The following is a 14085-nucleotide window of genomic DNA, read 5'->3' as shown; positions in this document are numbered from 1 at the left end:
CTTTTCATATTCTCTTTTGTATCACTAAACTTATCGCAATTGTGCTTTTTCCAACAAATAAAATATTTATCTTCTTAAATTCATTATATACATACAAATATGAGTAAAAAACTTGAAGCACGGTTTTTTACGATTGCAATTTATATAATAATAAATATATAGTAAAAATAATAATAGTAATAATAATAATTAGAATTATACATATATAATTCTTTATCTTAAAATGTCTACAACATATTTAAAGTCGGGTAGCAACGTTTAATCAACTTGATATATTTTATAAAAACAACATATAATTTCATACATTAAGTTGCGTTACGATAGGTGGGTTTAAAGTGGTGTTTGTTTTTATTTTCTTATTTTACTTTTTTTTCTCTTTTAATTTTCGTATGTAAAGTTACTTGTAAATGTGCTGTAGAAAAAAGCTTCTGTTAGATTGAACGCAAGTTCAAAGTTGAAAAAGGTATTTCCTTCATAGCGAATTTCACTGAAGTAAAATAATACTAAAGAATCTAATTGACATTATAGCCAGATATGCATAAGAAAAGACTCTTAAAATTGCGTGTAGATTATTCGAAAATCAATTGTATTCAATGCAATATAATGCAATAATACTTGAGTTTCTTAACTAAGTAATGTTTTGACAACTTTTCAATTATTAAATCGCGAGATGGATAAATTCATTCATTGCATTGTTTTTAGTCTCAAAATGTCTGAATAATTATAATATCAAACACTTAGACACGAAAACAATCGTGCGTGTGTGCTTTTAGGTAAATGTATACGTTTGTACACATAGCTATAGCACATGTGTAAAATTTTCATATAATACTCTATACTTTTACGGAACACTTTATAAAACGAGATGAATTTTCGACATGCCGAGTTATATAAACGGAGGATAAATAAAAGTGGCTATGCCTTCTTATGCCGCTCGCGTAATTTACAATACACGTCAACGAATAGAACGTCACGCCTTAATAATAATAATAATAATTTACTTCTCTTGAAGCAAAGCTGTTACTTCTTTCGTTTCGAAGAAGCTTAAGGCAAACGTCGATCTGAGATATATATCGAACAGAGTCTTGATGCAATGGCAAGTGATTGTTTAACTATTGTTTCTTTTTTTCATGTTGCTATGTAGAGAGCTTTCACTTTATAGGCTTTTTGCCATAACAACGATTGTTATTAATACTTTCGTTTCCACTAACTTATTTTCGAAACCGAAAACCTGTGAGATTGTGTACGGCTTATAATTACACAAGATAAAAAGAAAACAAATTTATATTTATGTCCATTAACTTGATGACTTATACTTACAAATAAATGCGCTTGGAATGATTTAGTATGATTTCTCAATCGTTTAGAGTATATAGTATAAAAATTGATTGGTGGAATGAGCTTATAGTTAAAATCCATATGAATATTTGCGGTATCATATGTGATATATATATGTACACACACGAATCAGTTTGGCTCGACTGATCAACAGACTATTCAATCTTGTTATCATCTCTCAAATCATATTATAAGTCAACGTTTTGAGTGTTGTATCATAAAATCAAGTATCAAAAAAATGACGATTTTTTTCTGATTAATTATCAGCCTGCAATTTTTCACATTTACACTAACCAATTAATCCCAAAATCACTGAAATTTGGCATTAGAAACGGATGGATTATACGCTATTATCGTTATTATTACGCTATTCTTGAAATTTGGCTAATTAAAATTATTAATAATGTTAACGACATTATATTGTATATCAATCCGACATTTTTTCTCGGCAGTATCTCAAGCGTTTTCTACTTATTGTTCGAGACACTACATTCTATATAAATTCTTTAATATTAGAAGGTAAAATCACATATAAAACAACCGTATTAATAAATATATCTTTCCAATGCTTTCACGATTTACACGGTGCAATGGAAATACGAAAAATCATTAGTATATGTCGTCGTATCGAACTCGAACGCACTCGTAATAAAAGAATTTCATACCGCTAAAAATATACATATCAAACGAGTCACGAAGTTTGGATTTCATTTTATGAGCCGTGTACCAGTGCACGTAATCTACGCGTTTTTTTATATCACTCTTGCCGCAACTGCATTAACAACATTCCGTCGTACAAATTCTTCATCTTGAGATCGGAGGATCAAATTCATGCTTTTATCACAAAATGACGACCACAACACTTTGAATTAGTAGTTTTCATTCGGATAACATGGTCCGCCGAAACAGAAATCAGTACATATCAGTGTCCACATTACTTAGGTAGAGAGTGAGATCTAGAGCTTGCCGGACGGAAGTGTTTACTGCAGGCGAGCTTGACGCGAGTTGCGAGAAAAGAAGTAGAGAAGAAGATAGGGTATATGCACTAGATCGATAGGATGATAACGAATGTAATTTACTAGATGCGCGGCTTGTAGGTGAGAGTGACGTGAAACGTCTGAATGTCCATCTCAGTGCAGTCTTGAGGACCGATAGCTATGTCCGATTGTTGATGCGCATTCCCGGTGTTGTTCTGCTCGGCCAGTTGACTAAGCTCATCACTATTTTTTATCATCTTCTCGGCGGGTTGCTGATCGATCGTGACTCTCGCGCCTTTCGCCTTGACAGTCTCTAGAGAGCGTGATTTCGAGCTCTCCGAAGCTCCACGACTCTTGGCGCCGTTCTCTTTGTTACGCCGCGAGGAGCTGCGATGCAAGCGCGACTTTTCCCGTGAAGAATTTCGCCGTATACTCGGACGCTTTACTGATTCGGCGCTGGCACTCAGTCCTGTCGCTGAAATACAACGGAATTGATTGATTCAGAGAAAACACTCACTGGATATACTTGAGTATTTGAGATTTTACCTATGTTGCCGGAAGAAGAACGATTGGAGCCGCGAAGAACGTGCATGGCTGTGGGATCGCTGTCTGTGGCAGCCAATCTTTCGCCAACGGGAGTTAGAAACCACTCGGATCTAGTTCGCATGCGTGCGGTTTGTCGCTCATGTACCTGACGAAAATCGTGCATCGGTCAAAGATAGTTGTTTCGACTAAACAGCTTTTCAGTTCAACATTTACATATATACAATTGAGTACCCATAAGTCTTAATAAAATATCATATTATGCATATGTCGTATGCTAATAACGTGAAAACTGTTGCGCTTATTCTTCCTTTTCTCATTGTATAGTCTCGTTTATTTACTGACCTTGACATTTCAAGCTACATACTTGTATGTCTTCTTTACACACCGTAACTATCATATTATACACAGTACAAAACAAGTTCTTCAAATTTAAGGTAATATAATATAATTACACTGATGATAATAACATTTTAAAAATGCACAGAAGCGTGTGATGCTATTATATGATAGACAACATAATACTAAGTAATTGCCTCAAAGGATATAGACTAAATTATAGCGTGCAGCGTGCAAAAAAAGCAGACATTCTTACCCTTTTTTCTAAAATAAGAAACAAATTTAGGTGACATATTTGATATATTAATCGAGCCTTTAATACATAAGTTCTGTACATTCACAAATTAACTCACACGTCAGCAGCAAGTATTACATTAAAGCGGATGAAATTTAATCTAAGATGATGATATTGAATATGCAACTTTGTATATATACATAGAAATTTACGTGTGCTCTATTATATAGAAATGCTTGTGTCCTCAAAACAGCTAAAATCCAAACAGCTTTTTAAAATCTACATGTTCACTAGTTGAAAATACATTATATATGCAAAAATCGTATGAATAAGTGAGAACATGAGTGAACATAGTATTGAAAATTCGAGGCTCCTCACCCGATTCTTTTCTGATATCATATGAAGTTTTAACGTATAGGCTATACTTAAAACTCGTTGATTTCTAATTTAATAAATCGATTGTTTTTGAATTTCTGATTTGGTTAAGTGAGATGCCTTAAATTTTTTGCACGAAAAGCAACGATAAGAAAAATCAGATCAAAAAGCTAGATCTGAGCACAATATATGTTGAGTTGATTTAAATTCAATAGATCGCAACAAAAGAAAAAACGCGAAACATTTAATAATTACGAAAGACAAAATGATTACATTAAATAGTCAAACGATGGACGAACATGTTCAATAAATTAAATGAATTAACACAAAAATCTTAAAAAACATTTACATGTACAGTCTCATTCTCTTGTTTTATGAAAATTCATTTTATACTCAGTTTCGCACTGTGCAATATGCCACGACGAAATTTCATTGAATCTCGCATTTAGTCCAAAATGAAAATGCATACATTTCTTATATGCAGGAAAAAATGTACGATACCAATTCATTTGATATACTAATAGTAATTTTTGCATATTTAGATTTAAGAAGTCGAACGTGGAATGTGAAAATCCACTTCTTTTTTGCGAATCTATTCTTGATTTCTATAATCGGTTAAAGCGCAGAAGTGCAAAAAAGAAGCATTTAGTCTGAATGTGCATGGTTTTAAGACTTTTCTCTCTAAATAATTTGTGCAAAGTTAAAAAGAATCTCGATTTATAAGTAGCATGCTCGAGTAATATCGATAATTTTTTTATAAGAACGTAATTAACTATCAATAAATGTAAATTCTCATCAAGATTTACAATGATTTACTAATCTCTCAAAACTCACACGAGTTTTCAGGAATGTATTAATGCAAAAATTTTGTATAAATCTTTTTTTGTTTTTGTTTTTCATCATGCTCGCAATCTTTTAAGACGTACATAAATACATCAGATTTTTAGAAAAAAAACTAAGCGACCGATACTCGAGAAGCCCGATTATTTAACAATATCATTTCGCTTACGCTTCGCCCACGCCTACCTGAGGCAAATAGCTGAGGCTCTTGGTGCTCTCTGCATAACGATTTACTGCTCTGAGTTCGTCCAAAGTCATTCCTGCGTGACGCGAGTGATGACTGCCATTGCTGGACGAACGGCTAGAAGCCTGCGATCAAAACAAAAGCCGATAAGTTATCTTCCGAAACTATTTGATTCAAAACATTATATTTCAAACTTGATAACGTACTTGAAAAAATCCGTTCTCCTCGAGGCTAACGGAAAGACGCGTGTAACTCTCTAAAAGCGTGTTTTCGGGAATCATGCCTAGCGACGATGTGAGGTCTAGGGACTCTGGTACATGGATCAATGCTGGTGTCGATTGCGATTCCTCTTGATGGGACATTGCTGTGCAACATAAACAGAACGAGCATACTCTATGAAAATATACTTGAAAAAATTTGAGCGTGCAAATTTTTTTCGGATTACAGTGCAGGCTTACATTCTAGATTAAACTTCAGGCCCCATCTCTCACATTCATATTGCAACCAAGTCTTTTCTGCTTCTAGTGATAATTGCCCTGCAGTGATATACGAAAAAAGTGTAGCTAATTGTTATTATATTATTGCACGAAATAATCGCTAAATTTAACATAAGATAACTAAAGTAAAAAAATTTGAAGAGAAACAGAAGGCCTACAAATCTTGTGTGTTTCTTAGAAACGATTTGTATAAATGCACAATAACCAATGACAATACTTACGCGACACTAACGTATCTGGCGGATAGCGGAAACTAAATATCCAGTTTTCTTCCACCTTCAATATTCTTCCAGTGATGCGTGCGTAAAATTCGTAGTTCTCTCTTCCGAATAAATTTGATACTCCAAAATTGTCTATCATGAACTTCATTACTCTTGTGGCAACCTGGTTAACATAGAATTTTCGCGTCAATGCTTGATTTTTTTCTAAACTTTTATACAGGTAATTGGCTTTGTATTTATATTATTTTTTTCTTTTTATCTTCAGAAAGTATAATTTAATATACAAGCACATCTACATACTGTGTGCACAGTAACAAATTGAAAATTGTATTTAAATATCCAATTTATTAGATAGAAAAACTTGAATTTTTATAAGTAAAAATTACAGATTCAATACTAAAATGTTTCATATAATCGCAACTTATTAACTCTTGTACTTTGGCAAATGTTGCGATTTATATATTTTTATCCTCAGAGACATTGAAACAGCAATTAAAAACTATTTAAAGGTTTTGATTAAAAATAGCAAAATTAAACATCAACATGCCACTAGTTGACAATTTTCAAAGAACCATTAGACTTATGGTTACAAATTACCTACTACACCTGGTTTTAAAGTAAGTTTATTACAATATTTTTAATTATCAACTGACAAATCATAAATCGTTTGAGTATTTTGATTATTTTGTTAAATTGTGAATATTAAGAATTGATCACAATAAAATTTAATTTCTATAAATAAACCAATAGCTCATCATGCATACCGGGTATACACTGAATTGGTCTACTAATTATCATCTCATGCCTATTTTATTCTATTCGCTTGATTCATTCATTGTACGAATTTCATTAGATATTCTAATAAACAATAATGCTACAACAACAATAACATAAATCATGACAATATTCAATAGTCTGATAGTAGTTCAAAGGACATAACATTCAACATAATGCTGGTATGGTAAACTTACTGACACCTCCGCCTGACGTGGATTGTAGGCAAAATATGAAAAAAAGAGGTACGATACTGCAATTGATTGATTGAGCCAAAAGGCATGCATGGAATGCTTAATTCAATAGTTTGCACTTTTTGTTTATGAATGTCATGCATATTCTATACTGTTAGCTGTGAGGAATTTCAATGATGAATGGATTTAAATAATTAAAAACAATGCGTATTAAATGTTATTGATTCCATTTTGATTTCTTTGAAGCTAACAATGTATAGAATATATATAAACATATATTTTTTTTAATAACTGAAGTAATTTTACCATACAATTTGTTGTACTTGAGATACTAATTTAAATATTATTATTTGATTTGTTAAAAATAATAAGTGTCAACTCTTAGGTAGTTGTTGCCATAAAAGAATAGGTTTAAAATTAGTATTTAGAATGACCTAGTTTGCAGGTGTATAAAGTTTCTACCTTCATATTTTCATTTTATGATAAATATTTCAGTTATGTAGTAATAAAATAAATATCTAGATTACATGAAAATTGGTAAACAGATAAATTGACATACCTTAAACCTAAGGACATCCTCCATCTTTGCAGTTTTCCCATCACTAACACAACTTTGAAAAAAAGACGGAGCAACTGAAACACCTAGAGCTTCACTGGTCATGCCTGTCCTTGCTCTTTCACTGTTTACTGCTACCACCCTGAATGTTCCAAATAAGAGTACCAGCAAGCGCTGAGTGTAGATCGGTAGAGAGGTAATGAGTCTGAAAATTCGAGGATGGTTAAAAATTTGTTACAAATTTTGTGCATTGTGAAAGTAAATCTTTGCATTTCAACATCTTACTTGTGTATCTGGTCCCTTTGTTGCTCTATACTATCCAGTTGAATTACATCAAAAAGTTGCTGCTCTCCCTCTCTTCCAAAGACACCGCCAGGTATTTTTCTTAGAAATTTTTTCAAAACACTAGCGATTGTATAAACACTAAAGTTGTCCATGTTAACTAGGCGTCCAGTTTGAAGAAAGTGAATGAGCTTCTTCATGTTACCCTGGTGCCCTGGAGCTCTAAACACATCTTTACGCAGCGGTGCTTCTTTATTGAGCTTCAGTATCAAGACCTATTTTGGATGGGAAAAAAATTATTCATAAGTCGAGCCAAACACTGAAGTATGCAGATTATCGGATTGAAAAATTTACCAATAAGGGGCCGGGTATGTCATTCTTGCAGACTTCATCGAGTGGAACTCCAAATTTGACTCTGTTGGGCAAAGCGGAAAGCATGTTATATAATTAGGTGTAAATAGAGCAGGGCCTGGAATGAAAGGTAAATAATAGAGTTGGACTAACTTGTCTAGACGTCTTGGGTAAGGTGAGACGGATGAGGGATGGCCACAGCTAGTGACAACATTGCCTAGTGTAGCTGCCCGCCGATGCATCCTCTCAGTCCAGCTACTCATGATGCCAGGATTGGTGGTCTCTCTCGTCTGGATTTGGCAAAGCTGTCATTCAACTATGCTAGTGTGGGGCACATGTGGTTCGCCGTCGGGACGACGATGCTTTGATGCCAGTCAAAGTGTGCGTGCGTGCGTACGACCTGGTTAACCTGCTAGCCACGATTAACGGTGATTTACATTGTTGTACGGAGGAGCGAGGAAGAAAGAAAGAAAGAGAGAGAGAGAAAGAGTGGGAGAGGGACTCTCTCTCTCTCTCGATGCAAGCGGCCGCGACGACTACCTGTCGCGCGCGCTGGTGACTATTATATACACGAGCGAGCAAGAAGCCAGCAGCGCACGACGTCGTCGTCGAGGGCGAGTATACTAGCATCGACTCCGAAAAGTTACAGAGGGCCGAGACTATTATTGCGAGCTGAGCAAGCACGGTATATTATAGTCTCGGCCAGTCAGAGAGCTGACGGGTATAGGAGGGGAAAGAGAAAGTTGTGCGGGACACACGGGCCGCGACTGCAGCAGTATACTTATAGGCAGAGGTACCTACAGGCAGCAGCGAGAGGGTTTATAGGAATCGAAACTTCCTAAGAAATCCAGAGAAAAGGGGGAAAAATAACAAATAGGAAAAAAAAAAAACTAAGAATAAACTAACCCGTGCAGCTCGCGTTTGTTGTCGCTGCTCCTTCTAGCGCTGCATTGCTCGGCTGCTGGGCAACGTACAACTCGGTCTGCATGTTTCGCTACTACGGTACAGGGGAGAGGAGGAAGCTAGCTAGCGATGCAGCAGCTTCACCTGAGTCTACTCGGCTCGAGGGAAAACATCGCCTCGCTCTCGCGCGCGCGCGCGCGCGTAAACCTATTACAATGCGATACCTCTACACACCAACTGCAGCACTTGCACTTGCATATGTATATGAATAACACAGGAGAGCAGCAGCGCGTACACACACCATAACCACGACTAACGCCTACTTACTACGACCAGCTCTCTCGCGCACGACACTATATTGACACACTATTCGAGCAGCATCAGCCACACCTTCAGCCGCGCTTCTCTCTTCTCTTACTACTTAGTAATTCTTACAACACGAGCGCGACTTCAAGTCCAACGACTGTTTATTGTCTTCTTCTCGTCGATATGCTTGTCGTTTTTTTCTTCTTCGCCCCCCGTGTTCTCTCTGCTCTTCGAGAGCGAGAAGAAGCGCGCTCGACGGTCTCCCCCCCTTCGCTTCCTTTTTGCCAGCTTTTTTCCCCGAATCCGAGAGAGCTGCCCCCGCGAGAGCTACCCGGATCAACTACCTACTCGACTCTGCTCTGCGCCCGCACTGCTCTGCCCGAAAATCAATATGGCGCTGGACTGCGCGTATAACTCGAAGAGAGAGGGAGATGCTGGAACATATGTATATATATATATATAGATACATATATATAGCTACTCGCTGGTTCCATGGAACGTTGGAATAAGTACGCGAGAGCCCGAGAGCGGAGCGAGTCGAACCCGACCCGAACCGTGCTCGTGCATGACGATCAGTCGCGCCTCGCGCGCACAAAAGGTTGCGCATCCTGCTTGCGGCTGATAACATATATTATTTTGCTTGAAAACATACGATCCTAACCTCTATCCGTGCCGCAGTTCTCCAAACAAGTGATTCTGCAAGGACTTTGACAAGTGCTACCATCGTACGCGTAAGTACGTTATTCTGTTGTTGACAGCCGTTCAGTGTTTCTCGATGGAAAAGCTTCTTTAGGAAACTCGACCGTGCATTATTGTTGTGATTTGTAATGATTTTATTTACTGCAGTATACTGATGATAACTTATATTTGTGTTACTCTGATAGATGCAAAATGTACAACGGTGTAGGGCTGCCCACACCAAGAGGTTCGGGTACCAGTGGTCATGTGCAACGTAACTGCGCAGTTTTGCATAAGAGAGAAAAGACCAAGCACTCAGAGGAGCATAAAGCTGATCCAATTAATCGACAGCCAAATAAGGAGATACTAGAGCACACTAGAAAGAGAGAGATCGAAGTCAAATGTCTAGAATTGTCTGATACTCTAGAGGAACAAGGATACACGGAGGAAGAAATAGAGAACAAAGTCCAGTCGTACAGAAAAATCCTGCTGGAAGATTACAACAAGTCTAAAAGAGACAAGCAAGTTGATGAATATGGTCGTCCAATTGTTCGCGATTCTCATCAGACTGCTGAAGCTCAGTTGGAGAGGAATGCTAAGCTGAGAGAGGCTTTTGGTTTATCGGCAGAGGATCAAGCTCAGGTTGAGTCTCTCAATGATACAACTGCAAGCTCTAAAACTCAATCTTAATACAGTCATTCAGTCTTTAAGGTATCATCAAGAATAGCTTACAACTTCATATTTACCATTAAGTACATGGGTAGTTATATTATTCAAAACATATATAATTACACATTAATTGTATAATACAGTATATAACTTATTGTAGTCACTATGTTTAATAATTTATAAATCTTATGTTAAACGCTTCATCTTTTTATATGATTCACGATTATTAAATAATGCTGAAGCTTTAATGATATTAAATTATTATTTGGTAAAATGTTTGTATAAAATATATATATATACTTTTCTACTCTATGTACATAAAAAAGAGTATCATACTTCATTTTTCTTCTTGTATATCGACTCTTCTCGTAATATAAGTACAAATTTACAAACAGTAAAATCTTCATTCAGTCATTAATTTTTGCTCTTTGTTGTGTATTGATTTATAACGATCATGTGTCGGATCACCAGTTCGGTTGACTCTTTTTTCAATCATATCTAATGAAACAGTCTTGAGATCATAAGCCCAACCTATCATTGCAAAAAAATCAATAAATCCTGTAGTGAAGTTCTGCCAATAATCCCCCAATTCTGCAGTTTTGTAATCCCAAGGAAAAGTGTGATGATAGTTGTGCCAGCCTTCACCTAGAGCTAATGTAGCTACACTTACATTCTCAACAGGATTGATGAATCTAGTAAAAATGTTATCAAATATTAGTATTTAAATGAATGTCATTATTTTTTACTGTAATTTAATTTTACCTGTCGTATGGTTTATCACCATACAAATGGGCAGCAGAATTAACCAGCCATGTAATATTAAGTACAAATGCATAGCGAAAGAGAGTTGGGACATAGATAGCATTACTCCAAGTTTCATTCCATAAATAAACAGGAATTATTGTTGGTAGTACAAAACACATCAGTGGCATCAAAATATGGTAATAACTATAATACAGTAAAATTAAGTTTTATCAGCAATACCTATAAAAAATGTTAGTAATCAACTTACTTTTTCTGGAACCTCACAATGGGATCGCTGTATAAGTCACTTAGATCTATATCTTTTCCCTTTTCTTTTAGTTGTGGATGCTTACGACAAAGTAGCCAACCCATATGAGCAAAAAAAAATCCTCTCTTTGCATTGTGGGGATCAGCATTAGTTTCACTATACTTATGATGCATTCTATGATCTCTTGCCCAATCAATGACCGAATTCTACAAAAATGTTCATACATCAGATACGATAAATTATTATAAAATTATCAATAATTTTGCTTACTTGGAAGGCAATAGTGTTCATCATGACTAGTAGTAATCTAAGTGGCCAGGTTGCTTTGTACGATCGATGAGCCCAAAGTCGATGTACACCAGCTGTGATTCCCAATACACTTGTTTGATACAGAAAAGCAGCTGTAAAAAAATTTCGTACATTATAAAAGTCTTTTACGCGATTTTTTTTTTTTCATCGTTCTAAATATGAGTAGAACTTACTAAATAATACAGTTGCCAATTTTGCAGAAGTAAAACATAAGTAAAGACCATATAGTGCTGAAATGTGCAATAGCGCAAAAAGTACAACGTTTCTCCATACAATTTCTACTTTGTAATTATAATCAGTTTTGATTTGTTCTTTTATATTGTTGATCGACGTTTCTACTTGATCTTCTAGAGTGTCACTTTCAAAAAGTACGCCCGTCGGCTTGTCGATATTCGGAGTCATTTTTCGTATTATTTAAAAATAGTTATTTTAAATTAGTAGTAATCGGCACTATCGCGATTATAATACAGAAGTGAAAAATTCCAAGAAAAAACAAATTGAATATTAATGGAAAATTTATTTAAACTTTTTTACATTTTATGAAGACTTATCACGCGCGCGACAGGTACTGTTATCCCGTGTAAAATAAAACTGTTTGCAAACCGTACGCACCGGATCAGTTATATAGCCATTTTAAGGATCGACCCCTATAAGTGGGGGTATCAGAAAATACAACAATTTCAGTTGGACTTTGACAAAGATAATTCAAAGATAAGAAGTATGCGCATAATATTTATAAATAAATTCGATTTTATATAACCTATGACATCATAACAGAATAATCTTTTTTTACAAATAAACAAGGTCCAAACGAAACAGATGATAAAATAAGATAGATATAAATTTCTGAAAAGACGCTTCCAAATCAACGCTTGAAAGACTACATCTTTTAGCTATTTTTAGAGATAAGAAGTTTTGAGTTTCCGAATTTTTCACTTTGAATATTAAATTTTAATTTTTTTTTTTTTTTTTTCATCTATTTGCTATCCTTTTTGTTCTTACATTTTAAAATAGTATATATTGTGAAACTATGGAGGAAGGCTAGAGAGGGTGAGATTTTAGCACGAGACTAAAATTATCATCATCATCAGAGTTAAAAATTGTCTATTTCTGCCGTTCGAGTCTCTTTTTGCACGCTTTATTTTTTTAAAAAGCTGGCTTTATTTCCGAACAAGAAGGGAAAGTGGCTTTTTATGACAATATCCCAACTCTCTCCATTAGACTTCTACTTATCAACTAAGCAATAAAATTTTGTTCAATATATGATTAAACGTGTTCAAGTAATTTTAGTCATTGTGTTGCAATATTTTATTTCATAATAATTAATACACGTAGTTTAATTAAAAAAATCTTGTATCAAAGTAACCGCTTAATTTTTAGTCCAAATAAAACTCATACTCGCTAATCAGTGAGTATTGGAACTACTCGTTAAACATATAGTGATAGTTTATCACGGCGGCTGAAAAAGTATGCATATATGACCGCCTGCAAGCGCAACTGCTTCTGTTCTTCCTGCTATCTCTCTCGATTACTTCACTGCTGTTCGTCAATTTGCAGTTTCAGTCTCTTCCGCTCTCTCGTTTATATAACTGTGTGTGTGTGCGATGGTGATGGTTTCGAGCCGGTATTAGTCACGTGCTGCCGCTATGTACTCGCCGGCGGCAAAAGAATCGTACTCGGCCGAGATAATTTCGACCAATGGACAAGTGGTGGACAGCTCGCGCCATACGCGAACCAGCGAATCCAGAGCTCGTAGCCCCTGAATCACATCGCAGGCGTGTGCGCGGTATAGCCGTGTGTGCCGAATATAGCCGGTATTATAAGTATAGGTATATACGAATAACCGCTCACTCGCAGCTGGCTCCCGTCAATACTTCGGTATACGTTGTATGTACGACGAAAAAAGCAGACATTATTCTTTTCTTTCCGTTAAAGTTATTCCTGTACAACAATAAATAAAATGATAAAGTTGGAGTAGGTTTGCTTGAAAAATTTATATACATATATATAATTTATGTATTATATAATAAATATTAAATCTTAAGACTCATTTAAACACTACACATTTTTTTGTTACCTAAATCATCGCTATATATAGGTTTCATTAGATGTTTTCAATTGAATATCACCGTTCGTTTACAATGTAACGCGTTATACTTTTGTTGCCTTGTAAATCACATTCGCATTAAGAATACAATCGACTCACAAGAAATAATAAAAAAAAGTTTGATTTTCATCACGACACCGCGCCGCAGTGCTCAGCATAAAATCTTACAAATACGCTATTTTTTTATTAATATAATTATATTATACATGCCGCATAATGTTTAACTTGATAGAAATATCTGTACTTTATTGTTATTACTAATAATTATCAATATATTTATATCTAAATTTAGCATTCTCCACTCAAAACTTCAATCACGTGTACGCGTGTCTTTTCAGTTATAATAGCACGTTCTGTTGAAAATCGATATAATATTTATGTATGTATATCGTTAC

At 35.3% G+C, this 14085-nt stretch overlaps 3 protein-coding genes across 10 annotated transcripts; 1 reads left to right on the top strand and 2 right to left on the bottom strand.

Annotated features, from left to right (window-relative positions):
• Nucleotides 1-253: 253 nt before the first annotated feature.
• LOC100118685 (rho GTPase-activating protein 20) lies at nucleotides 254-9255 on the bottom strand. Of its 7 annotated transcripts, none has more exons than XM_032597977.1 (12): nucleotides 8937-9040; nucleotides 7860-8118; nucleotides 7710-7770; nucleotides 7359-7630; nucleotides 7077-7278; nucleotides 6521-6532; nucleotides 5550-5712; nucleotides 5290-5367; nucleotides 5038-5195; nucleotides 4834-4956; nucleotides 2862-3006; nucleotides 254-2790 (listed from the first exon to the last, which is right to left on the bottom strand). In XM_032597977.1, exons 2-12 carry the CDS (start codon nucleotides 7967-7969, stop codon nucleotides 2417-2419), a joined length of 1698 nt encoding a protein of 565 aa, XP_032453868.1. In that variant the 5' UTR covers nucleotides 7970-8118; nucleotides 8937-9040; the 3' UTR covers nucleotides 254-2416. The 7 variants fall into 7 exon arrangements, with proteins under 7 accessions (XP_032453868.1, XP_016839132.1, XP_016839133.1 ...); XM_016983643.3 differs by lacking the exon at nucleotides 8937-9040 and adding an exon at nucleotides 8613-8747 and having other exon boundaries at nucleotides 7860-8115; XM_016983644.3 differs by lacking the exon at nucleotides 8937-9040 and adding an exon at nucleotides 8613-8738.
• On the top strand, nucleotides 9230-13807 carry LOC100677914 (serine/arginine repetitive matrix protein 2). 2 transcript variants are annotated; one of them, XM_008205244.4, is made up of 2 exons: nucleotides 9230-9646; nucleotides 9800-13807. In XM_008205244.4, the coding sequence occupies exon 2, from the start codon at nucleotides 9807-9809 to the stop codon at nucleotides 10281-10283; it is 477 nt and encodes a 158-aa protein (XP_008203466.1). In that variant the 5' UTR covers nucleotides 9230-9646; nucleotides 9800-9806; the 3' UTR covers nucleotides 10284-13807. The 2 variants fall into 2 exon arrangements, with proteins under 2 accessions (XP_008203466.1, XP_003425660.1); XM_003425612.5 differs by having other exon boundaries at nucleotides 9386-9650.
• Nucleotides 10335-12182, bottom strand: LOC100678741 (acyl-CoA Delta(11) desaturase). The gene is made up of 5 exons (XM_003425643.5): nucleotides 11757-12182; nucleotides 11545-11675; nucleotides 11275-11480; nucleotides 11025-11210; nucleotides 10335-10954 (listed from the first exon to the last, which is right to left on the bottom strand). The coding sequence occupies exons 1-5, from the start codon at nucleotides 11983-11985 to the stop codon at nucleotides 10666-10668; spliced, it is 1041 nt and encodes a 346-aa protein (XP_003425691.1). The 5' UTR covers nucleotides 11986-12182; the 3' UTR covers nucleotides 10335-10665.
• Nucleotides 13808-14085: the final 278 nt, after the last annotated feature.

The sequence above is a fragment of the Nasonia vitripennis genome, chromosome 3, assembly GCF_009193385.2.
Source record: "Nasonia vitripennis strain AsymCx chromosome 3, Nvit_psr_1.1, whole genome shotgun sequence".
Classification (NCBI taxonomy): domain Eukaryota; kingdom Metazoa; phylum Arthropoda; class Insecta; order Hymenoptera; family Pteromalidae; genus Nasonia; species Nasonia vitripennis.
This window is presented reverse-complemented; position numbering and strand designations above follow the sequence as displayed.